We start from the raw sequence: 27605 nt of genomic DNA, 5'->3' as shown, positions 1-27605 counted from the left end.
AATCACTCATTTCTGTCTTGTGCAACAGGTCTTGAATGTACTTGGTTTGTGACAAAAACAACCCAGTAGCTGTGCGAGATATTTGAATCCCCAAAAAATAATGAAGTGTCCCTAAATCCTTGATATCAAATTCAGTGGTAAGAGACTGAATAACATATTGTATAGCAGCTGTAGCATTCCCAGTTAAGATTATGTCATCCACATAAAGAAGTAAGATCACGATCTCAGAACCAACATGCTTCACAAATAGAGATGAATCAGAATATGTTGTGTAGAACCAACCCCAGAGAAGGAAGGAAAGTTGTGAATCTCTCATTCTAGGCCCGTGGGGCTTGCTTTAAGCCGTACAAAGATTTATGTAACTTGCAAACGAAATGAGGATGCACAGGGTCTGTAAATCCAGGTGGTTGTGCCATGTAAACTTCTTTCTGCAGAATTCCATGCAAAAATGCATTTTTCACATCAAGTTGCCTTAAAGGCCAATGAAATTAAGCAGCTAAGGCCAAGACTAGTCTCACTGTGGTAGGCTTAACCACGGGACTGAAAGTCTCTCCATAATCCAATCTTTCCTCTTGATTGAATCCCTTTGCAACTAACCGAGCTTTGTGTCGTGCAATAGACCCATCATAATTCTTCTTGATTTTAAAGATCCATTTACAACCTACTAAGTTTTTCTGAGATGGAAGTGAGACGAGAGACCAAGTACCTTGAGAATGAAGGGCATCAATCTCTTCCTTCATAGCAGTCAACCACACAGAAGATTTCATAGCATACTTATAGGTAACCGGTTCAATGAGGGACATATCAACTTCTCCAGATGTCTCCAAAGCACTCAAGAAAGCCTTGTGTTAGATTATACCACTCTTACTTTTGGTCTGCATATGATGCATATTCAAGGGTGCAATAGGTAACACCACTTGTAAACTCGCTGGACTAAACTCAGGATCCACAGGGAGTTGAAAAGTATCACTAGTTGTAGCAGTAATGGATGGAGAGTGAACAACTGGACTGGAGACAGAAACACTAGACTCGGGGTTTTGAATAACAGGTGGAGAAATTGAGGAAGGAGCCTGAGGGATAGGCAACACCAAAATATTCTGATTATTAGACACCGGTGTGAGAGATGAAGACTGAAAAGAGATATGTGAAGAACTGGAATGTTTTGACAGTTGAAGAAGACTGATATAAGGAAACTCAGTCTCATCAAAGACAACATGACGGGAGACAAAAAATCTCTGTTTTAACACTTCATAACAAATATACCCCTTATAATTGGAAGCATACCCCAGAAAAACACATTTGGTTGTCTTAGCTTGAAGCTTGGATGTGTTGTAGGGTCGAAGTAAAGGATAACAAGAACAACCAAATACTCTTAGATGAGTAATGACAGGATTATGGCCGTATAATGCTTGAAACGGAGATTGATTTTGTAAGACTGGTGTTGGCATCTTATTAATTAAGTAAATGGTTGTTTGACAAGCAAAGGTCCAGAATTGAGAAGGAAGGTTGGCATATTGTAACAATGTGACAGTAGTTTCAATGATATGTCTATGTTTCATCTCAGCTAACCCATTCTGTTCAAGTGTATAGAGAAAAGATTTATGATGTACAATACCTTTAGATTGCATAAAGGTTTGGACCTTAGTACTAATGTACTCACCCCTCCCCCCCCCCCCAAAAAAAAAATCAGTTTGAAGTATTTTCACAAAAGATGAGAACTGAGTGGAGACAAATGCACAGAATGTAACAAACACATCATTGAAATCAAATTTATTGTATATGGGAAACAACCAACAAAACCGAGTGCACTCATTAATGAGAGTAACATAGTATTTATAACCATCAATGGAATTACATGGTGCAGGACCCCAAAGGTCACTATGAACAATTTCAAATGGTATGACAGACTTAACATGAGTAGAAGGAAAAGGTAACTTTGTAAATTTGCCCTCGAGGCAGCTTTGACAGACAGTGGAAACAGCATTTTTATTACATGGAATATTGGCTTGTTTAAGTAGGATGTAAACTATATTATTGGATGGATGTCCTAACCGAGTATGCCACAAGCTGGAACTAACAAGCTGTCCAAGATAAGCAACAATGGAAGATTTAGAAGGTGGACAGAGAAATGAACTGGTAGAGAGTGAGTGGATAGGATATAGTCCATTACTGCAATGGCCCTTGTACATGATTCTCCTTGTGACCTTGTCCTGAATCCAGAAGTAAAAGGCATCAAAGATTAGCCAGCAATTGTTATCCAAACAGATCTTATGAACTGACAATAAATTCTGTGTCAATTTAGGGACATAAAGAATAGAATTTAATTTGATAGGATTGTGAGAAGTAGTGTGAGAAGTAGTAAGTATAGAACTGTCAATGTGAGAAACTCTCAAACCTTCACCATTGGCAGTTTGAAAAACTTCATTGCTGGGATATGGAGAAGCTATGGACAGATTATTAAGATCAACGGTCATATGAGTAGTAGCTCCGGAATCTGTCAACCATACTTGTGGTGACTGGGAGGTAGATGCTACAGACCCTATGTGTGAATGTTGAGATGTTGGAGAAACGACAGTATTCATTGCCTGTAATGAAGAAGGTTGAGAGTCATTCAACACATGAGGAGCATTGTATGAGTAACCCTGCAGAGGAGCACCTGCCCGTTGAGAAAACTGAGGTCTCATATAAGAAGGCCCTTTTTCATTGTAAAAACAATACCAAGTTGTATGATTGAACTTGCCACAAATTTGACATTGTTGTCGATCAGACGACTTATTGTAACAATAAGGTGCAGTGTGACCTTCAGCATTACACAATTGACACGTCTGCAAAAAGGGTGCTGAAGGATTCCCAAATTGACTAGGAAATGAACCAATGACACTAGGAGTAGGTGTAGGCAAGACATGGGTTTGTGTATGATACACTGGCCGAAGAATGTAGTATCTCTGTCCTCCATTGAACTTACCTTTACCTTTGTTCTTGTTGGCATAGGGCTTGAAGCCTCTAGATGCACCATATTGCTGACCCCCAATATGACTATATGAATGACCACCACCAGAGCCTTTGTTCATAGCAGATGAATTAGTGACAACCATCGCAGAAAGAAAAGGAACATTAGAATGACTGTCTACAATGGCTTCTTCAGCAAGAAGTTGAGACCGGAATTCTTTAATGGTCATAACATTTTCTCTGCCTCTAACAACCGTTCTAAACGTATTATATTCCAGACGTAAACCATTGAGAGCCAGAATAATAATATCTTCATCAGCAAGAAACACACCAGCAGCAGACAAATAATCCCTAGCTTCTTTGATTTTCTGCAAATATTAAGTTACAGAGTCTGACCCCTTCTTAATTGTGTGAAGATTGGACTTCATCTGAAAAATGCTGGTCTTAGAAACAGTAGAGAATTGTTCCTTAAGTCTATTCCACAAGTCCCGAGAACTAGAACTACCAATAGCACAAGACATGGCAACGAGAGACAATGTGGCAGTGACAAGCTGCATAAGTGCACGATCATGTAATTTCCAAACAGTATATTCATCTGTTTCTGTACCAGAGTCACCATAACAAGATGCAAATCGAGCAGGACAGGGTGTTAATCCGTCAACAAACCCCATAATGCCATTACTTTCTAGCAATAATTGCATTTGAAAGTGCCAATTAAGATAATTCGAATCATCAAGCTTAACATTGACAGATGTGGAAAGTGTCGAAATAAGAGTAGTAATAGGCGACTGGAGAATTTGTAATTGAGATGCAGTAACCATATTGGCATAATTAAGATGGAAATTCAAGAGAGGAAATATCACAAACACTTGGTGTGCACAAGCTTGTAGCACAGAAACAAAAAGATCAAGAAATCCCGAAACCCTAAAAACAAATCACAAAAGAAGAAACAGAATACCATAATCCATCAAAGAACACATCAATGATCTGCCGTCGAGGAATAGAAAGAATCACAGGTGAGAAGAGGAGCGGAAGCAGCCGAAGAATCGAAGAAAAACAGCTGAAGCAACCATGGCGATTGATACCATGTGAACTGAGCAGGAGTTCATAGTCAGAGTTTATAGAGAGAGAAGTCGAGAGAGAAATGTAGAGTGAGAGAGAAAGATATTTCTGATTACTTTTCTTAATGAATACAGTATTACACTTAGAGAGTATTTATACAAGAACCTTCTTACACTTGCATATTCTTGATAACTATAACTAACTCTCTTCATCTGATTACAAGTGTCACAATCCTATTTGTACATTTATCTCTATCACCACCGAATATCCACCATTCGAACATCGTAATTGGAACCTCTTATTCTTTTTATCAGCATCTAAAGATCATATAAAAATTATTTAATTTAGAGATCTTTTAGCCATTCATAGGCATAAAACAAATGGACTTACGGTTCATGATAAGGATGCTACTTGTTACCAAAATCGTTGATTAGTTTGACACGTATGGATGACTAAACGATCTTCAAATTGAATAATTTTTTGCAGATATGATCTTTAGATGAAGATAAAAAGAATGAGCAATTCCGATTATGATGTTTGAACAGTAAAAATTTGTTAATCGTAACGGAGGAACAAGTAGGTTCCGCCACTGAGGATATGCAAACATTCTAAAAAGGAAGACACATGCAATTCATTCAATGTGTCAAGCGAAATGCATCATGTTTTCTTGCTTTTCCTTCTGATATATAAATTGTCTTTGTAAGATTGAAACTCAAGTATTTTTCTCATTAAGTGGAGATTGAACGCCATTAAAATAAACTATTATAACATCCTGGTTACCAAAATTATCATTAACATCATGATCATTAGCACGCATGACTCTTATTCACTATTAGCGACTCTTATTCGTTTTTATCCATAGATAAATAACCAGAGACTGAATCTTTCTCAGTTTCTTCTATTGTTCTAGAAGTTACCTTAGTTATATGTAGTTGTTGTATACCAAAACGATTTCGATTTGTGGCTATATTCGTGATAACTTCGATTATTTTGGTTGTATAGGCTTACATATAGATCATGCTAGATATTAGTGATGTGAAATTTGTCCGCCTTTTGTTTGGTCTTTTCAAGTTGTTGCTTTTATAATTTTATTGAGATTTATACACTTTTTTTTTATGTGTTATTAAAGATTGTATTTTCATTTTCATAAACGAAAAAAAAACTTATATAATAATGAAATATTCAGTCCTATACGAGCAAAATTGCAGACCTTAAAGCCTTCTTTGGCTATCAAGGTTGGGTCTGATTTATGTTAAGGTGGAAGGCACATATCTTCATTAACATCAATAACAGCAAAGTACAACTGCCGTAGAGAATCTAAGTCCATCATTCAAGATCTCATCTACATTTGGAGCAAGTTCTCACAAATATTGCTCATACATATCTTTTGAGAAGCCAACATAATAACTAATGCACTAAACTTCGGTACCATCATAATTGTACACATTTTTCTAGTTTGTTTACAAGGTACACGTACTATCACTATATGTCTCTAAAAATTTGTAGGGGAACCTCGTTGTAATTGAAGCTTGTTAAAAAAATGAAATATCTTGTGATGCCTCACTAAAAGATTGAGAACGAAATATGTAACGATTCCAGGTGAATGGTAAACAGCTACATATTCTTTGAATAAGAGCAGGACTTACATTTCAAACGCTAGACTCTCGGATAAAAGAAATTATATCAAAATAAAAAGGAGCAATAAAGAAACGGAAAAGAATGGTAGAATAAGATCTGCAAAATCTGATCTTAATATGATACTTGTGCATTTTGGGTTTAATCCGTGAATTGGATGGATCACAGATCAAGAAAAGGGTCCGAAGGATCATATGCAGGGCATCGATTAATCTATTTATGAGACCAAATTTGACTTAAGATTCTTAAATGTGATTACAAGTTGAGATAATTGTGATTATATATCATAATCTGTTGATGGTGCGGCATCATATTTATGGATGATCCCCCCGTGATGCATTTTCTAGAATCCTATATAAGAATTACTAGACACAATTTGATGATCACTTTAATTTATTTGTTCACAGGTCCTTTTGAGTATCTTTTAATTTTTAAAGAAAACAGATGGACTTTAAAAAAATTTAAAAAAAATCACAAGACGATTCTACAGTGCAAATATATATGTAGTTATATAATGTATGGCCGTACTGAGTCCTGACCTCATGTCTACAAAATTTAATTCTTATGAAACAAAATTCTGACCAGTTGGTGTGAGTAGTAATTTATCAGCAGCATGCGCTATCGATATCGTATTTTGGAGTGATTTTTTGTGTGTAATGACTCAGAAATGTATGGCATGGAAAACTCTATTTCTTTTTTCTTTTTCTTTTATGGTTTTGTTATAAATCAATAGAAAACTCCTTTTATCATACACATGTTGGAATGTTGGATAGTGCTACTTTGCCACCCTTACAGTGATCTAGTTCTAGGTCAGAATTTTAAACAGAAGAAAACTCCTTTGATTACTATTTACAGATACTGTAACGTCTTGTCTAGTCGTTGGACGTCGCTAGGATTGGATTGAAACAAATACCTCATTATATTCAAGGTATAGGCTTTAAAGAAAACTTATCATTTGAAACCCTAATTTCTCTTTTACCTTCAAATTGAAACATCACTTTTTCATTTTTTCTTCCAAACTTGCATCTAACGAGTTATTCGTTCCAATCTAATTTAAAGTCATTAATCGAGGCCTAAGGGTTTTCATTCTTATATATCCTCATCCGTTTAATAAAAAAGCTTATAAATGATCTAGGGGTTAAACCCGTTCAAATAGTCTATTCTGGTAGAACATATTTTACAACATACTGAACGTCGTTAACTTCTGAAAATTTTCAAAACAACGTTAGTTTTGCAACTTAATTTTGAAAAAAATAAAATAAATGCTATTATGTATATTTTTCCCTAAAAATTTACATGCAATACATGCACGGCTCTTCTCTTAATTATGAAGCAACAGACACACGTCCCTGTTGGAACCCTAACGTGACGAAGAGAATAACACATCTGGGTTGCCTGCCTGATTGGCCAGTGATTTCAAATGGGGGACCAGTCGTGTCATTTGGCTTTCAGCAGTGGGATTCCATATGTTAGAAGAAATCTAACAAAAGCAAGAGCAATAATAGCAGATATGGTTTAGGAAAAAAAAACAAAAAAAAAAAAAACCAAAACAAAACAAAACAAAAGAACTTTGTATGAAGGTGGGAATTTGGGAAATGAAAATGATAGAAATTTACTTGGGCTCACAATTGGTATGAAAATTTCGGAGTGTTAAATTACTGGTGAAATCAAACTCTGTAGTTATAGTTTATTTGGTATTGCAAGCTGTTGACAATAATCCTTCTTGTTCAGTTAATTTTATTCGTGAAGTCAACTTGTAATGTCCCAGTTTAAATTTATTATTGAGTAGATTTGTTTGGACTCAAGCTTTTAGCCATATTTTCAACCAAAAAAAAGAAAGAGAGGAGTTCCGTGTTAAAAATGATTAATTTGGTAAGGTTTTTGGCGTTGTATAAAAACTCTTGTGATCAAAGTTTGGCCCTCAGAAAGATAATCAGGGATTTTTCCCCATCAAAACAGATTCGGGGTTTTTAAAGATGAGAGCCTTTATTATGGGTTGAGAAAATGTTGTATTTGATCAAGAGCTCTCAATCATACTCAAGACTTATCCAAATTGACTCAACATGAGTACTCTTCTTTCCCATTCTTTCTAGGGTGAGCTCCTAAAATTAATTAGAGATGGCTATAAAATCAAAACTATTAGAAAAAGAATAGTAGTTTTTCATGTACTCAAGCTCAGCTTCATTGACGTCTTAGTTGATTCTGATTCGACAATAAAGTATATTAATTTTTCTCTAACAACTTAATACCAAATTTATAAACTTTCATATTTTCACCGTTTCTACTTTATGATATAATCGGCTATGTAGTCTCCGTTTTTTTTCATACACATAATTTCAAATAGTGGGAGAACGACAATCGAACTCTTGAACATAGAATTAATTTAGAACAATGTTAGGCACACACAAGTACACATATCATCGGGTATTTTAGGAAAAATGCATTTCATTTAACATAAGGCATTTCCACATTATCAATTTAAGCAACATAGATGCATGCCACCTCCTAGTGAAAGGTACTTATCTTAAGGTGACTAGCTTGCAAGTTACAACTTAGGAACATAAAAAAAAATTAAAAATTAAAAAAAGAAAAGAAAAGAGGAACTAAATTGATCATGAGATTAATAATTAATTCACAAAGAGTAGCGTAGGAGAAGAAGATGGTTGTTATAACTTAAATCGTGTGGTCTATGCAAATCCCTTAACGGAGATTGTTTAAAGACAAACTCATTCATATTTTATCATGAAATACGTTTTTTACTTTAGATTTTGGCAAAAGTAAATGGTTTCTTCTCTTTTTTTTTGGTAAAAAAAAAAAAAAGACCAAATGATATCAAGCTTGAAATTAAGGGAAAATAATAGAGAAAACATGAAGAGTTTATGGCCCTATTAATTAATCTAAACTTGTTGTCCTCTTAAGCATTTGATCAATTATAATTTTACTGTCAAACATGTATAGAGTTAAAAAGTTAATACATGTAATTTTTCTTCCATTAGAAAAATTGAGCTATGAAGCTATGAAGCTATCCATCCCATGAAGTCAAGATTGAGACTAGTCGATCAGGTAAGAAATAACAGAACAGGGAAGAGGATAAAATTCACGGACTGAAGGGTCATAATTATCAACGATTTAATTACATACAAGTTTAGTAGATGAATTATGATGTTATATATGCTGAATTGAAGAGATTTTAATTTTAGATTTTAAATAAACTTGTAAGGAAAACTATGAAATTATCAAATTTCTAATGCATCTGGGCTCGCAGACATGATACAAGTAAAAAAAATATATGTGCGTGTATATGGCATTGGTGGTGCATGATCTTTATCGGAAGCAGTGGACATAGATCTGGACTGTCCAGAGCCTAATGACTAAGTAATTTGGACCATTTAAATTGAATATGACGATTTCCCTCACTTCAATTTGTTGGCCCACCTCACACAAACCGAGGACTACAATTCTCTTTCACACAAACTAAGAACTCGAATTTGCTGATCGTTAGATTTTGAACACTAAGGTTCGTAGAGGATTCAAATTCTGTTCAATATTCATATAGGCATCTTATTATATACGTATAGTATACACATCTTTCTTTTACTTATGGAATCGGATCCCCTCCGGACCCAAATAAACTAAGCCTGCTGAGCAAAGGATCTGGGCTGTTGAAATTTAATCCAACGGCTACAATTATTATAATTTTAGAAGGCCTCTTATTTGTAATTGTTGAATCAAATTTCAACGCTCTGAATCCCTTGCTCAGCAGGCTCAGTTTTATTGGATCCGCAGGGAATCCGGTTCCTTTATTTATTACCTCCCACCCACCTTTCATGCCGTGTGTTCTCATTCTTACGTTATGCAGGTCTATTTTCTTGTGATGTTGACTTAAAAGCCATGAAAGCGATTCTATGACTACTTGCATAAACCCTAAGGAAAACAAGAAAAAAAAAAAGTGAGTTTTAACGAAAAGCCCGCGGTACTGTTCATTTTAATGAAAAACCACATTTTTACATTAAAAAGTCAAAATTGGTACTATTCACTTTACCCTTTATTTTATCCTTATCGTTAAAACTCAAAGTTTTCAAACCCCTTTAATTAGTTTTCTTAAAAAAAAAAAATTAAAAAAAAATAAAAAGGAGAAAAGAATTGGGACAGAAAATACTAATTTAGAAAAAACATTTCGATAATTATAAGTTTACACAAAACATTTTAAGAGCTTATATAAAAGAAAAAAAATTCTTTATTTATTCACGTTTCACATTCTAATTGATTCTTTGTTCTAAATACTCTTATAAAGTCTTCTTTTTTTTTTCCCTCTTTCTTTAAATTATTAAGTTTGAAGTGTTTTTATTTAGAAGGTTATCACATTAGCAATTAGCCTATGGCGGATTAAACAAAAATTCTTTCGGCATCCTAGTTGGTGTCGGCACACCACATTGCCTAGTTCACCTTGACTTCCTTTCGTGTCTCAGTCTCTTTGAGACATTTTATTAAATATCTTTGTGACCTAGTAGTTATGCTAAAAAATAATATCAAAAGAACGGAGCGCATCGGTGATTGTATACAATTTATGGTGAAACAGTTCGAAACTAGGCCATGTCCAACCCTATTAAACTCTCACCATGTCAACGATTGTTACCATGGCCCCACAACTAGTTACTAGTCCCATAGATCAATAAGGAGTACGATTATCACCTCTTCTAATATTTCTCTCCTGACATCCCCTCTTATTTAAACAGTTGCGATTACGCTATTTTTATATCTTTTTTTGAATTTTTTATATAGAGAATAAGACAAAAGAAAGAGTGTAAAAGGAGTGGATGAAATGAGATAGTAATAGGAGAGGAGATAATCCTACTCCGATCAATAATTAGGCATTTTTCGATGAAAGGCCTTTAATTAGTTTTTTAATTAGAAAGATTTATTAGGAAAATGATGGGTTTCTTTCGCTTATCCTCCTTTATCCAATTGTGTTTTCATTAGTTGTTTATTCCTAAGTTAGATAGACTTGTAGAATCAAAACTTATCTAAGCTTTTTCATGGATGTATAGGCCTTACTTTCATTTGTCCATTTCTTGACTCTAAAAAGTAGTCTAATCGTCATCGAGATGCTGACCCCACATATTGTACCAACGGGGGACTTTAAGGTAGTTTTTGGGGATTATGATTATCTCTCATCTTTTTTTTTCTTTCCTTCTATTTGAACGGTCATGATTAAATTACGTTAACATCTTATATTAATTTTTTTTTTTTTATAGAAAGAGAGACAAATTAGAGAATGTGAGAGAAGGGGATGGAAAGAGGAAATGAGAGAATCCCAGTCCAATTTTTGGACTTATCAAAAATTTTAGATCATTTTCGGACCTTATTGTTCGAAGTTTAAGAACCAGAAAATTCAGTATTTTGGTTTGTGTGAAAAGTAAGATCAGAGTTATTGAATTGTGTGAAATGAGCTAGCAAAATAAGTTAATAGGAATTGTCAAATTCAATTGGAGTGGTACAAATTATCTGGTCCATAAAACCCAACACTCATGATGTCCATAAAAGATTATCCAATGCCTCATGGAAACATGAGCAATTGAGCATTGACTTCCCCTAACATGCTCTGCAAATCCAGAAGAAATGAAAAAATTGTTAGAAAGGGGCATTCCGAGAATTGAACTCGGGACCTCTCGCACCCTAAGCGAGAATCATACCACTAGACCAAATGCCCTTGATGCGTTTCTGTTTTACTTTAAACCAATATAAAATACAGCAGATTCTGATTTGGAATTAGTTTGGCTAGTTTTTTTCACTCGTTTATTTTTAGCTTGTTGCAATCTTCCTATAAGTTCATAATATATATTAAAATAACAAGGGCTTAATAAATGGTAAATATTCAGTTTGGAGTGTGTGTGACAAAAAATAAAACGTCGAAATTAAGAATTAGAAAAATAATTCGATTTGGATTTAGTTTGGCCATTGATTTTCGCTCTCCTTTATTTAGCTTCTTGCACTCATACTATCGAGTGAAAGAAAAAGAAAATTGTAAAGAGTCCGTTTGAAAGAGTGAAAATCGCTACCCGTTAATTTTTCGAAGCTTTAAGCCTGAAAATAGTTCGTAAAGTTTTGAATCAACCATCCAGCATTGATTCTCAGCAAATCATTATCTCATGATATGCCAGTTGGCAACAAGAATCCATTTCCAGTTCCAAAGCAAAAAGATTAAAAGACGAATAGTTCCATTTCCATTCGATATCCAATTTCGATCCACATGAAGAAATTACTGGAAAAAGAATTTCATAAAGAATGATTGTTATTAAATTCTGTACAATATCCTGAGAATATTACTAGTCACACGAAACGACGGAAAGAGCTACGCGAAGATCGTTCGAGGTTCCACATGAATACATTCTATATGTTTCTACTTCTTCTGGAGTAATTTTGGATGTGTGGGCAGCGTAGTGATTTCCGCTCACTCTATCCCGCTTGGAAAATATTATCTCCCTCAAGATTGGTTCGTGGCCGTTGAGAAGATTACCCAGGCTTAAAACTTTCCTCCACGACTGATTAGCAGTTGGAGGCGTAAACATATTCGACACGATGGGTCTTTCGTGCATCCTTACTTGTTGCTTCTTGTCAAACTCCTGCAAAGATAAGGGGGGCACACGATATAACAATTGTTGGGGTAACGGTCAGTGCTAATTATAAACTCTGCCGCTGTGGTGCAACTGCTCGAAGAATGAAAACAGAATGTTTCGATCCCTCAAGACATCGGGGACGTTATCTGCTGGACTGCTATATTAGGAATGCTTTCAAGAATAAAGGCAGTTTACCTTTGGAGCATTGTCTCCTGATGAGCTCGTTGCCATTCTAGGAAAATAAAAGCTGCAGCAGTCGGAGAAAATGGCTTCAGAGAGGCGTGGGGCTTGCAAGAACTTGCGATGAAGGGAAGCTGCAATAGTGAGTAGCTTCTCGACATGTTCAAAAACACCACAGAGCCGTCTTATATCTTCAATAGTCTCACTGCCAGCAGATAGACGATTTGCTGGAATAGAAACCGAAATTGTAAATACTCACTGCAAATTAGTGCAAGTACTATTCAGCTTTTCTCTTTAAATAAGAAACAGATTAGGAAACCTTGCAGAGGCCTCGATGCAGACGCCAAAGTAATGTAAAGTTGATCCATTTTGGTTTCCATCTGCTTCAAGCCTCCGTAGCTAGTCTGATTCAAAGTATCTGCTGATGCTCTGAAGGCAGTACAAATCATTTGCTCGAGCAACTGATGCGGTCGTAACGTTTCCAGGTAATGAAGGATCTATGAAACGCAATGTTAGAAAAACATTAAGGAGATTCCAAAATACACTGTAAAACACATGAACCATCAAAAGATAAATTAGTTTGCCTACACAGATTTAAAACCTCCGATCTCGCCCAACCCATCCCATGCTGTTTAAACTGTGGCTCCAGGGAATTATAAGAATTTTTACTTCATCATATTTCAAAGTGAATAATTAGTGCCATGAGTTTCACACCTAGAAGAAAGAGAACCCCCTTCCCTTTATTTATAAGGAGGTTCTGCCCTTGACACGAGGCCTTTGGGAATTCTTAAGGTTGCATCCATTTTCATGTAAGTGGGCTTATCCCATTTCTCTTGGCAACTGACTACTGAGCAAGAAACTTAATTGGTTAATGCCTAGGTGTCCAACGGATCACCTGACCAACAAAATGCAGTCAATTTTATTACATTACATTTATTTCCCTTTAATTAAAGATTGTTTATGTCTAAAATAGAAATTATTCAATCTATTCTATTAACAATAGAAAATCTGCCCTTGTTCCGTACTTTTTTGCTGGATTGGGTTGGGTAGGTTCTATTTCATGCCTAAGATCAGTCAGTTTCAACTTTCTGGTGGCAAATAGAAACCAACCAGTTTAGGTCAGGAAGCACAAAACCCCAAAACTGACCCCGCGCTATTCATCTACATCCTGATTTTTGTGGAACTTTTAGAGAATAGGCTTATGCAGCAGTGATGTTTTACAAAATAATTGCTGGTAAGTTAGTTTACCTTTTCTCCTTCTCTATTTGGATCCAGAAGTGGCTTCTGCTCATAAGCTGGCAAAGCAGGTGCATCATTCCAAATCTTTCGCCATAAATTTCCATGCTCAGACATTCTCTTTGAAAGTCGTCCTTGAGGAGGCCAGTTATCCTTTGAACCCTCTATTGCCGGAGTGTTAGATGATCCAGTATCTTTTTTGTCATCGCTCTCCCAATCTCCGGGAGAATGCCAGCGAATAAAATCTTCAAAAACAGCATCTGGATTTGCAGCTTTAAATGCTGACATGTCTAATCAAAATTCAACTCATAAGTGACATGTCCAGTATAAACAGCATCACAAATCCACTAAAAGTTATTCTCAATGTGCAAATGTAGCTACAAAAGATATTTATAACAATCTTTTAAAGGTTTTCACCTGAAGTTAAGATCTCTCTCTCCAACTGAGCAGAAAAGTCCTGCAATAGAATATTTGATAAAATTATTGCAGTATGTTATACTTAACACCACATGAAAACCATCTAAAGAACATTATCTATCAAGTAATGAAGAATGAATTGTAATTTCCATATTGTGGAGTAATGTATAGAGTGGGCATTCCGTGGTCCATATTAATGTGTGACTGATGAGGGAGGCTGGAAAAAGAAAATCCTTGAGAACTTCCAACTTTTTTAATTCCATTGAAAAATAAGTACCTAATGTTTTCTTAACCCAAACATGAAAATCTTTCTGCATGCAATAGATTGGTATGACTAGAGCTAATTATCGTATGAAAACTTATGGCCAGAGATGCCAAATTAATACAAGGAACATTTTTGTACGATGGTCTTAATCTTACAAATGAGTTGCCAAAGGCTTCAACGGCTTGAAGCCGTTCTTCGTGCATGTCTTCTGTCATAAGTGGTGATTCCTACAAAAAAGTGTAAAAAGTTCAACTTCCATTTCTTCAGACTTTGCAAAAGCACAAACTATGATGCGATTGTTACATGGTTTTATATGTTACATCAACCTGAGTGTATGGCGCATGCATGCTCTGATACGACTTCAGAAGCATCATAGATCCTGCCACACCAGCTGAACCCCTCCTGATAGAATCTGAAGATTTCAGATTAGCAGATAACACATCTTCCAGCTTCATAGATCCTGCCACACCAGCCAAACCCCTCCTGGTAGAATCTGAAGATTTCAGATTTGCAGATACCACAGCTTCCGGCTTAGTACTGCCACTCGATAAACTTTTTTCAGGGTGTTGTAAATTATCTGGTGTTGCAGGGCTGCAGCATCCAAGGAAAAGTACATTAATCAAATGAAAACTTAACTTTCTGTAAATTGAAAATTATCTACCCTAGTCTCTGACTCTTTATCGACTTCAAGGTAAAGGACTATACACCATAATTTCCCTTCGCTTCAAAATATAGATCTTAATTTTAAACAACTGAACTCAAACTCCAAAGCAACAGACAAGCCAGCCCAGTAAACTAAAACATGTTTCTAGGCTAACAAAGGTACTCAAAAAGGTAGAATAGATTTTTTACATCATTGCCAGAACTTTGGGTACCTGACCAAATTCACCTAATAGGGTACCCAAGCCTAGGACATGTTAATTTGCGCATAATTAAGATTAACCGTTCAAATTCTTAATTCTGTTGAATTGCCACACAAAGTTCCGGGTTGGGAAGATATAAATGAAAGTAATTTACAACAGACCAGCAATCTTGCATCTGTAAGTATCTACCCCACTCTAAGCATGTGAAAAGCATAAGCTAACCAATAACAGTACTCTTTACATGAATGTATCTGCACCACAGGACTTAATGGTGAAACAAGAGGGAACCCACAACCTTGCTTCTCAATGTTAACATTACAACTCACCTCATGCTTTCAACTAAGCAAAGAAAGTGAAGAATGCAGTCTTGGTGCATAATCATGGGATGCGCGCACACACACACACACACATACACATGAATTATAAGTAATTAAACTGCCAATGGCAAAATTAAACAAATTTTTTATCCAAATTCAAACAAAAAAGAAGAGATAATCCGAAAGAATTTGTTAATGAAGAAAACCAAGGAGATCTCACTTGCTTAGTTCACCTGTCATGTTTCCCATCAAAGTTTTCACCAGGTGTTTGCATTATACAGGAATACTCATCTTGACTATCTTCCTGCATTTTCAGTCAACTAGAGTCATGCTGACATGAGGAGGAACTATGATGTACATAGGATTAGAACATAAGCAGTAAGATCACCACATACAAAATAAAGCATACAAAAAAAATCAGCTTGACCTCAGTCTGAGGAGATGAATTCTCCTGGCTTCCAACACAATCTTGAAAGTCTTCATTCAATTGACGCTTCATCTCAATGCATGTTGCAAGCTGAACAAAAAGCAGTAAGATAAAATGTTTTTTGGCTTGGTTTCATGTGCATCAAAGGAATCATCACAGGATAAAGGTCAAATGACAACATTTTCACATCATATCTTAAAAATAAAATCAACATGTTCGGCATATTAGTTTAATCTCAATTTGATCAACAAAATTGTATAACGTGTGTGTTCATTACTATCTTGGACATTGTCAAGCAACCATGGTGCCATACAGCAACAGTCATAAGCTTAGACATGTGTTCTTATAAAAGAAAACAGGTGCAAGGGTGTTACAGTTTTCAAAACCAAATTGTTAACGTCTGTAGAAACATCTGTTTAACGATAATGATTTTTTTTTTTTTCTTTTCAGAAACGAATTCCATCAAACTCTTTGAAGATTTGTACAGATAATTACCATGTGAAGTTTCTGATTAATCAAACACGTGGAGAGGTCAATTGAACCAGTGGCTGGCATTAGGGGCAGTGGCTGTGACTCTTCCCAACACCACCGGACTTCACGAACAAACTCTATCCAGATAACAGCAATAGCTGATCAAACATATACAAAAAACAAACGGCCGGTCATAATTTAGAAAATAACACTACTAAGGAAATGAATCCAACCATCTGAATGGCGTACACACTCAATAAATTCTTTTAAAAGATTGTGAAAATATTAGAAATTTGGTTCCTATGCATACCTCGTATGTTGCAGTTTCCAAACCAAAGAGAATGCAAACAAAACTGTGCAAAAAGGGATTTAAGAGGTGCGCCCTTAATAGCTCGAGAAGTCTTATGCTCCGCAGCAGCAACATCTGGGAATCGTGCACCTACATAGATCATTGGTGCTTATGATTAGTAACCACCGCAATATAATGTAAAGTGTCTGTTTCAGTTAGCTACATGAAAATGTGTTGCAGGAAGGGAGCAATACCATCATGAAAGAGTTCCTTAAGCATGCGATCAATAACTGTAGGTGGAGGTATAACCATTGAGGACTTCAAATTATCTGAACCTGGATTTTCAACTACCCAAAGAAAGAGAAGAAAAAAAAAGAAAGAAAGTGGCCATCTCAATAAAAAACCAAAATGACATCTCCACCTCATGAAACAAAAACAAGCAATTTATCGAAAAATAGCTGATGAATCTAAGTTGCATAACAAGTCAAATTCAAACCTGACACAAAATCTTCCATAAATTGAGCCTCAAAGGACATATTCAATGTGTCAAGTAATAGGCACAGTTGAGAAGCAAATCCAATTCTGTTTCCTTTGGAAGAATCAGTTCTGAAGCAAAGTAGTCATCAGATAGCTTGTAAAATAAGCACACTATACAACAATACCCATCATGTGCACCAGTTAATAAAAAACGACATAATAACACTTTGAAGATGCAGATCAATGGACATTGCTTTAAAAAATAAAGTTCAGTTTTAGTTTTTTTCGTTGAGGAAATTAGAATTCAGAATAATATAGCACCAAAACCCTACAATTTGGATAAGCTATAAATTATGGGCAAATCCTCTTGTGACATATACTGTGGAAGAATAAATGAAAAATGACCAAAATCTTCAATACACAATTACACATGGACAAAGCTATCACAGGCATAGCATATATTTGATAAAAATTGATAATGTCGTCTAAATAAAGAAGTATCTCACAAAGCTGAAGACATATTTGGAGATAGTATCCATTTTTGAGCTTCGTGGGGTGAAGAATTTTCCAGCTCAGCCATTTCCATAGAGCTCTCAACCAAATTCTCTGACCACATGGCAACCAATTCAAATCCTGTGGGCAGTCAATACATACATCAAATTAAATGTTTAGTCCATATTGAGTTATCAAGCATGCCAAGGATAATTGTGGTAAACAACATGCATGTTGTTTGAAGTAAAACCTGAGACATTATCCCACACAGTCATACCTAAAAGAACGAGCACGGCTATGGACAAAACCTATAAGAGGAAGCATTACACAATGAAACAATTCAGGATAAAACTACCTTTTACAGGGTCTTCGGCAGAATACCACTCACTCCATGGACAATCATCATCCCATTGTGTTGTATTGTGAGTTTCACCACCAAGATCTATTTCAGATTCAGTAACATCTGGATCATCTCCTTGAACCTCATCATCATGGGGAAGGGATCTGTAGGTTAGCTTCATTGTGAAATGGACTTTGAAACTGTGAGTAGAAAAGTCCAATGTGGAGTAGGCCTTCACCATCAAAAGAAAAATAATTAGATTTTGGAGAAACAGGAAACCAAAATATAATTTTAAAAACAATACTACTTTAAGGAACTTCAAATTCAATGGATAGCGAAATATATAGAACAAGAATAGTTAGCAAAGAACATATAATTCAAAAAATAAAAATCCTGCTGATATTGTTTGAGAAAAAACAGACTTTTGGGATTACAAAACTAAAAGGTTTTACCTCTCTTGAAGAAAACCTAACTACGACGATAGCATGAATCGGACTGACCAAAACTATACAATTCAGCCTACCCATAGCATTATGAAATGAAAAGGAGGTACACAAAATAAAAGGAAACAGCAGGGACATAGAGTACAGCCTAAAGATCTTATAAGCCTCAAATCATACTATTATAGTGGTAACTGTAAGCTCAAAAGGTAAGTGAATAACCAACTTGTGACAGCAAGACTGCAAGATTATATCAAAAAGAAAAAAGGACATTTAATTTTTGGTAGAAACTTACAAATTTGGAAACAAACAACTCATACAATCCTTCCAAATGCATGAGTTTTACTGGAACCTGGCTACCAATATGATCAGCCTCAAATCTTCTTGTAAAAACTGTTCCCATATTTTGGATACCGATGTAAGCTTTCCTAGCAGGGACATGTACCGGAACAAATGCAGGCCACAAACTGCATAGCCAAATTTTGAACAATATCATATGGTTGATATAACTTAACTCAAATAATGAACTAGATAAAGTATCTAACACCATGACAAAAAGTTAATAAACTGCAGGCCACTGATTGTCAACAAACACTACATGGATGTTGATCTAATATCAGAAATTTCAATTGACCTAGGCACATGTCTAAGAAGAACCAAAAGTTACAAAGAAAAAGTTTCAAGTTGGCATCCCTCCCACCTCGAACAATTTGATAAGGCAATTGCAACTGCACTTAAAAGCTTGCTAGCCTCAGGTGCATCAAGAACCACACCGCTGGCACTTTGAGGAGCAATTACCTGATGAAATATGATCAACAAGTTTGAAACCAAAATACAAATAAATAAAGCACTAAAGAACGAAAGGTGTCAAGCTATGGCATACCAAAAATTCTTTCACCCCAAAACACAACTGCAAGTCATGCAATGTGGAATTCCAATCGATAACTTTGCCTGTACCACCGCAATACAATAAAACATTAGCCTCCAATATTAACATTTTGATTCAAATTTACAACAAAAATATAATTAAAGAAAAATGACAATTGAAATTCCTCATTACCGTCATATTTTGTTCCAAAATAGTATTCCATGCAATAAGTTTTTGCTGAAAACTTCAACTCAGACTTGACCTTGTATAAATCCTCCGAAACCTCCCTTGCATCCTTTTTCTACAGCCAAACAATACACAAAATCCATATTGGCAGTGACAAACATGACAAAGGACAACAAAAACTAAAAACTTTTCCTCTCAACAAGATCGTATTACAATTTTCATCACGATGGCAATAAAAATCAAACTCAGCAATGCAAAAATATAAGTAGCAATCAAAATGCACAAACTGACGTGAATAACTCATTCGCATAACAATTTGAGTAACAGAACAAGCTTCTTCAAGCATACCAGCAGATTTTTCGGACCGTCTGCCAACCATTGCCTACAAACCGCTTCAATATCGGAAATAAACCTGAAAACATGACAATTACATTCCAAATTAGTTCCCAACATATACAAAGACGAAAATTTTACAAAAATTAGCTGAGTATATATAATTATATACATACACACACATATGAATTACCTTTCCCATGAAGAGGCAAGAGTGAAATCATCAAAATGCTCAACCTGCAACCAATATTATTTTCCTTCAGATTAAGTTCATAGCTTTTTGCTTGATTAGCTCTTATTAGTGGCGTCGGAGTAAAATTAAAGTTAAAAATTTCTGGAAAATTACGACGTGAAATTCAATTAAGCATGAATAAAAAATAACAATTAAAAATTAAAAATCGATGAATTCAAAGCAATGGATAATGGCGAACCTCCTCCTCTTCAGCTTCATCGTCTCCGACAGATTCCAACCTGCTGGATGACGCCATGTACGGAACGCAGCAGAAATGTGTTTTTCGGATTGAATTTACGACGTCGTCTGATTTTCTTTGGGTTCACGTAATCGATGATCGACTGGGTTGAGATCTGCAGACGAAGGATTACTGTTAAGATCTGTAGAGTGCGGGAATTGCAGATGACTTCTCCTCGTGCTTCTCCGTGTTGTACGTCTTATGCAAATTGCACTTTCGTCACCGAGGTTTATGATATTTGTATTCGGCACCTTCTAAGTAGATCGTTTCGACACAATTCGAGTTTGCATTGGGTTCGGTCTGTCTTTTGGCTCGTCTAAGTTTGGCTCGTGAAAGAACCAAGTCAAATTTAATTCGGCTCGATTAAGAAACAAGCAAAACTTGTAAGTATGTTCAACTCGTAAATTCTTGAGCAACTTGAATTTTTTAACAAAACAGTTCAAGGTAAATTTGAGGTCAACTCGATCATTCAAGCTCGATATCTAATAATTTAAACTATTTATTAACAAAATTCTCGTTGCCAACTAAAAAAATAGTGAAAAGACAATTTAATCTTCTATCATAAAATAAAATTGTGGAATGTAAAGTGATTTCCCATAAACCAAATTCGAACTCCATTCATGAAACACCAATCTTACATTACTTCGCATTACAAAATGGCAACCGTACAAGATAATGGGAGTAAGGATTTGTTTGAAATCGCTTCCAAAAGATCCAAAAAATTTCAATTGGATAAATGAGAGTGGGACGATATTTTAAGAGTTCTCATTTTACCACATTTCTCTAATAAATGTATAACTCACAAATATAAAAGATTTTTCAACATAATCAAAATATAATACATCACATATCATTGTATAATTAAAGAGGCGTTTGAAAAAAAAAAATTTAATTATATAATAACATGGAAAATAACTTTTTGTTTTCCAATCACACTCGAAAATTTTTCCACAATTACAACTTCGAAGTAGGTCTTACAACGTGGTTTCCCTGTTTTCTGAGAACATAAGCACTCGCAGTGGGCCAACAAGGGCCCCACACCCATTTACGTACAGCGATCCCCACCGTTGGTTCAAATCGGAAAGCATCATCATCATCACTCCTAACACACAGGCAGTTGTGATTTATTAACACAATCATTAACTAATTTATTCACGCTCCCATACAATAAAACAAGCCCACCACCCTCCCTCTCTCCTCTCTCTCTCTCTCTCTCTCTCTCTCTCTCTCCTCCTTTTATTTGTCAAAAAATGAAGAAACTCAGAAATCTGAACGTGACGAGGCCACTCTCTCTGTACTCTCTGTGTCGCTGAACTATATACGGAGACGACGGGCGAGTCACTGACTCACTGAGTCATCCGAGCCGACCCGCATTGAGCTTCTCTAGCTTACTCTACCCATGGCTGCAGCTCTGGAGTGCTGGTCGGGCCGAGCGAGCACTGACGAGGACATGGTGGAGCAGGTGCTGATGAGGACGCATGACAGATCGGAGGGCGCGACCGCGGCGCCGGAGAGTTCTAACGGCGCCGGAGTTAAGGAGTCGTCCGTGGTGCAGAAGAAGCTGCAGAGGCTGAGCCGGAACGTGTCAGAGGCCATCGCGTCGCTCAAGAACTCGCTGAATCTCGACTCGGCGAGTGACTCGGCTACGGCGTCGTTTGGCAAGATCGAGAGCTCGAGGAAGTTGGTGTGGGGGAGTGTGGTGCGTAATCTCACGCAGCTCTACCCTGGCAGTCAGCTGCCGGAGAAGCTCGTCTCCAACATTCGCAAGCATTACGATTCTCTTCCCCTCAGGTTTGAAGGCTGAATCTTTCGCTCTGTTTGGTTACTGAGTTTAGTTTATGCTTGTTTGGATTGATGGATTGCGACTTTGTGCAATTTGTTGAGCAGCCAAACAGAGGATTTGGATTGTGTTGTGATTGATTTTGCTTGTTTAGTGATTTGGGTTTTTGTGTATGTGGTGTGTAGTTATGCACAGGCGGGATTCGAAATGAAAGAAGTGTTTCTTCATATAAAATTGATAGAGCAGGCATCATTGGATGGGCATCCTGCAATGTTGATTCAAGAGGTGTCTGAGGAGGAGGCTCAGGGGTCTGTGTTCAAGCTCACCTTTGCGTGTAACTGTTCGATTTCATGGCCATTGATGTCCGGTGCACTCGATAACGAGTCGATTTGCTACAAGAAGGTACAGATCTTTGAGAAGAAAGGGTGTACTATTGGCGTTGTTCTTCTTATGGTTGACGTTGGGCAAGATAAATTGTTCAGAAACCGGGTTGAAAATGCTTTGAAGTTGGCTATAAGGAAGCCCAAATCGAGCACGGTGAAGCTCCCGTTTGGACTATGTGGGTGCCAAGAAGAGAATACGATGGGGAGGGAGGTGGGAGATATTGAGGACGACATTGGTGAACAAAATTATAGGAATGGGATTGAGATTTCTAGCCAAATGATTCAGCTTCCCGATCCTCTACCCACTTCGTCATTTGTTGTATCCGTAGATGAATGGCAGACAATCCAATCGGGGGGCGATGAAATTGGGAAGTGGCTGTTGAACTCTGATAATCTCGACTTTGTTGATCAGACTGGACCCAATTCATATAAGGGAGTGTACAAGGGGAAAAAGGTTGGAATTGAGAAGCTTAAAGGGTGTGACAAGGGAAATTCCTATGACTTTGAACTCCGAAGAGATCTTTTGGAGCTCATGACGTGTGGGAACAAGAACATTCTGCAATTTTATGGTGTTTGCATTGATGACAATCATGGGTTGTGCGTTGTTACGAAGCTGATGGAAGGTGGATCAGTATATGACTTGATGCTTAAGAACAAGAAGCTTCAGATTAAGGACGTATTAAGGATTGCCGTTGATGTGGCAGAGGGGGTCAAGTTCATGAATGACCACGGCGTTGCATATAGAGACCTCAACACACAGCGTATATTATTAGATCGACATTGGAATGCTTGCTTAGGGGACATGGGTATAGTTGCTGCTTGTAAAAGTGTTGGTGATGCAATGGAGTACGAGACAGATGGATACCGGTGGTTAGCTCCCGAGGTTAGTTCATTGTTGCGTCAGTTATTATTCCGTGCATTTTCTGCTTTGAACCAGTTAAACCGAGTTCTTACATGTCTATAAACCTTTTATCTTGTCAATCTGCGTAACCAAAAGCTGTGGGAAAAAATTGACGTTCCATTTCCATAAACATTGCGAACCCAAATGTGTCTGTCATTCCAAGAACTTACTCACATGATCGTATTGCAGATAATCTAGTCATTATTTCGCTACAAAAACTTTACCTGCACAGTCCTCCTCAGCATACAAAATTTGATTTCTTTTGTATGGATTTTTTGTTAGATTTCATCATTTCGCTGGCAGTCATAGTGGATTCAATGTATCAATTCACCTATTCAGGATCAATCTATTTTCACTAAAGACACTTTATGTCACTTAACCCGACATATTTGTTTGAGCATGCCTAACATGTTTTCATAATTGGTGGTACTTTACATCTCAGTGTACTATTTATCTTTATCTAAGCACTCTATATTCCGTGAAACTTTGCCCAACTACATTTATGCATGCCACTAAACATATCAACTTAGCCGCAACCTTATAGTAGTGCTACTTTCCGAAATACAGGTATTATTGTGCGGATCCCCCAAAATGAAAATTTTAAGTTTTTAGCAATGATCACTGGTCAAGAATTATATCCTTTCCGGAGCAGTGCTTGATGCCGCTCTATAAACCCATGTTTCATCCACCTTTTATTAGCTTGTGATAATAATTGGATGCTGATACAAACTCTAGGTATAAATTGCTTGATGATGAAAAGAACTATTTTAATGTCGTTTATTTGGATTTGCTTTTGATTTGGGTCCCGGGAAATGCGGATACAAATCACTTAGAACAGAATAATTTTCTCTCTTTACTCAAGTTTGCTCTTTTGGGACCACCTTTTGTCACTTTCACTTTTGTCTACCATCTGTCAATCTGAGTAACAAAGAACTTGTTCACATTTTTGGAAGTACAGAAGTAAACAAAAACCTGAAGTTGTTATTCCGTCTAACGAATTACACCTCATATCTCATTTGAATTAATCGTATCGAAGCCATCCAGCATACTAGTTAGGTGACATATTTTATTCACCGACGTTTTCCCACATCTTTCCGCTTTGTATATCTCATATTTATGATCTGAATACTTGAAGTAACAGATATGGTATTCATTGCTTTGTTCGCGTTTCTGGTTGCCGACAGATCATTGCCGGTGATCCAGAGTGTGTTAGCGAGACATGGATGAGTAATGTGTATAGTTTCGGGATGGTAATTTGGGAGATGGTTACTGGTGAGGCAGCATATGCTGCGTGTTCACCGGTACAAGCAGCAGTGGGGATAGCTGCCTGTGGCCTTAGACCCGAGATTCCAAAGGACTGCCCACAAATGCTGAAGTCCTTGATGACCAAGTGCTGGAACAATTCACCGTCAAAGCGCCCTCAATTCTCGGAAATTCTATCAACTTTGCTGCGGTCAAACAACAACGGCAATAGGTGAACATCCTTAAGCTAGTCTGAGTGATATGTTTCTAGTATATTTATATTTAATACCGCTAATGTAAAACTACCCGTAATTACGGAGTAATCCATGCTTAATGTAGATGCAAAGAAAAGCTTATGCAGCTGAAATGAAAAAAAATCTTCTTTCAACTCTCTCTACAAAAGGGCAAAAAGAGAAAGAAAAGAGAAAATTGGATTTATGGTCTCTCAATTTTGGCTCAATTCGAGCTTTGATCCCTCAACCAAAGATCTGCGAGTATTGGGCATTTAACTTGCTATAATGTGGGGCAGTAATCATTTTCGCGAACTTTGTTAGAACTTCTTTCCAAAATAAAGGGTTTAAAGGGGCAAAAAATGAACGGAAGTTCTAACGAAATCAGTCAAAAGAACCATTGTTCCATATTATTAGTTCACGGGTCAATATTCGTGAATTTTTAGTTAAGGGTCCAAAGCTCCAATTGAGCTAAATGATCGATGCTTCAATTATCTCAAAAGAAAAACTGGATATTTTATTGAGAGTTTTAACGAAAAACTCACAGTACTGTTTATTTTAACAAAAAATCATATTTTTACACTAAAAAATCAATTCTAATACTTTTCATTTTGTTATTATCATTAAAACTCAAAGTTTTTAAATCATTTTTATTTATTTTTCTTATTTTATTCGATCACTTTAGAATTTTACTTTACCAAACGCACTATGATTCAATGTGGTTATGATTTTGGCGGTGGGAAATGAGAATATTCAAATCATTTGCCTTCCCTGCCTCATCATGATTGATTAGGCAATTCAGATTATTTAGTTAAAGATTAAGATTATTGTATGTTTACGAGGTAACATAATAGCCCAAGACTATATAAGTATTATAGTAAACTTTATCCCTTACCGATGTACGATAACTCTCAACACGCTTTCGCACGTGTGGCGGATTTTCAAGCCTACACGTGGACAACAACTGGATGACGTGGAGCGCGTGTGGCTGTTTGGGTTAATACAAGGACAATCCACTTTGATACCATGATGAAATTGGAATTTCACCGTAAAACCAATTGGCAATATGAAAAGTAGTTAAAGATCATATAAGCACATAGCAAACATTATCTCTCACCGATGGACAACTCTCAACAGTGTCATCATGATTGATTAGGCAATTCAGATTATTTAATTAAAGATTAAGATTATTATATGTTTATGAGGTAACATAATAGATTAGGCTGGAAATTGGTCAAATCATGTAGGTGGGTTATAGGTATGTCTCAAGGTGACCCACGCGGTAAATCAAGTATTAATACTATGTGAAGTCTGTTAACAATCGCACTTAAAATTGCAACTTTCGTCCAAGTTTCCGTCTAAAAATAGCATATGGGTTTCAAAGGAATGGTAAAATTGATTAATTCCACATGCTGGGGTACTTTTTGCCCCTGTACGTGGATAAATTCTAAAATCTACTTATTGGATCACATGGTTGTACGACCACACCGAATTGCTGCTAAGATGTATATGGTATATGGCATATGGCCGGTCAAGCAAAAGTTTTTTCCTTGCGTGTGAGACTCTCTTGCAACTTTTAGACAGAACTGGAAGGAAAATTGTGGTGTTGACTAAAAATATAAGGGGAACGGAATTGTCTGGTGGGTCTACAATCTGTGAGAGTGATGGAATATGTTTTTGGAAGTTTTAACGAAAAAATCACAGTACTGTTCATTTTAACAAAAAATCATATTTTTACACTAAAAAGTCAATCCTGACTATTCACTTTACCCTTTATTTTGTCCTTATCATTAAAATTTAAAGTTTTCAAGCCCTTTTCATTAGTTTTCCTATTTGTTTTTGTTTGTTTTCCTTTGGTATGTTTATGGGAGAGACCAAAACGGAGGGATGAGGATCCCCCTGATCCTCTTTGCGGGGTCTTAGGAATTTTGTACATCGTGCGATCAGTTTTCGTTAAGTACTATTTATGTTTGATTTTAAATAATAAATTTAAACTGATTTCTGGTCACACAATGTATGATAAATGATTAAGATGTGAGGACCTTTAGAATCTCACAGTTTGTGTCACATCCCCGCCCGGGGTCCATCACATCCCGGGCCCGCTCCAACACCGTAGCACGATATTTTCCGCTTTGGGCCCCGACCACGCCATCACGGTTTTGTTTTTAGGAACTCACACGAGAACTTCACAATGGGTCACCCATCATGGGAGTGCCGCACGAGAACTTCCCAATGGGTCACCCATCATGGGAGTGCCACTCCACCACCGTAGCACAATATTGTCCGCTTTGAGCCCCAACCATGCCCTCACGATTTTGTTTCTAGGAACTCACACGAGAACTTCCCAGTGGGTCACCCATCATGGGAGTGCTCTCGCGCGCTATTGGCTTAACTTCGGAGTTCTCATGGAACCCGAAACCAATAAACTCCCAAAAGACCTCGTCCTAAGTAGGGAGGGAATATATATATATAAAGCTTACAGGATCCACTCTGGACGATATGAGATGTTACAGTTTGAATCGGGATTGGAGTGTATGTATAATGTAATCATGTTATTTTGGGTCCCACTAACAAAAAATCATAATTTCGACAATAAAAACAGAAAATCAAATCAAAGCAACTGACATTTAACCATCAATCAATCAAAATCATACAACAAATGCGTCAAATACAAGTTTAGATATTATGTACCCGCGGTCTCCCTACGATGACCGACACGTGTTATCAAATTTAAT

General features: G+C 36.6%; 2 protein-coding genes and 1 non-coding gene across 3 annotated transcripts; 1 reads left to right on the top strand and 2 right to left on the bottom strand.

The window, feature by feature from the left end:
* Positions 1 to 11284: 11284 nt before the first annotated feature.
* TRNAP-AGG (transfer RNA proline (anticodon AGG)) lies at positions 11285 to 11356 on the bottom strand. Its single transcript has one exon. It is a non-coding gene; the product is annotated as a tRNA-Pro (tRNA).
* A 491-nt stretch (positions 11357 to 11847) lies between these two features.
* On the bottom strand, positions 11848 to 20590 carry LOC137742648 (uncharacterized). Its single transcript, XM_068482569.1, has 22 exons — positions 20296 to 20590; positions 20058 to 20101; positions 19880 to 19943; positions 19538 to 19646; positions 19361 to 19428; positions 19178 to 19275; positions 18773 to 18944; positions 18053 to 18269; positions 17712 to 17838; positions 17225 to 17334; positions 16983 to 17075; positions 16750 to 16878; positions 16464 to 16597; positions 15969 to 16058; positions 15775 to 15845; positions 14688 to 14952; positions 14517 to 14588; positions 14097 to 14136; positions 13692 to 13969; positions 12763 to 12940; positions 12459 to 12670; positions 11848 to 12269 (listed from the first exon to the last, which is right to left on the bottom strand). Exons 1-22 carry the CDS (start codon positions 20350 to 20352, stop codon positions 11973 to 11975), a joined length of 2925 nt encoding a protein of 974 aa, XP_068338670.1. The 5' UTR covers positions 20353 to 20590; the 3' UTR covers positions 11848 to 11972.
* A 920-nt stretch (positions 20591 to 21510) lies between these two features.
* On the top strand, positions 21511 to 25028 carry LOC137742186 (uncharacterized). Its single transcript, XM_068481975.1, has 3 exons — positions 21511 to 22125; positions 22300 to 23380; positions 24583 to 25028. The coding sequence occupies exons 1-3, from the start codon at positions 21734 to 21736 to the stop codon at positions 24874 to 24876; spliced, it is 1767 nt and encodes a 588-aa protein (XP_068338076.1). The 5' UTR covers positions 21511 to 21733; the 3' UTR covers positions 24877 to 25028.
* The last annotated feature ends 2577 nt before the right edge of the window (positions 25029 to 27605 follow it).

This window comes from Pyrus communis, chromosome 8 (genome assembly GCF_963583255.1).
Source record: "Pyrus communis chromosome 8, drPyrComm1.1, whole genome shotgun sequence".
Lineage (NCBI taxonomy): Eukaryota > Viridiplantae > Streptophyta > Magnoliopsida > Rosales > Rosaceae > Pyrus > Pyrus communis.
The sequence above is the reverse complement of the archived record's forward strand: the minus strand, read 5'-3'. Positions and strand labels throughout refer to the sequence as shown.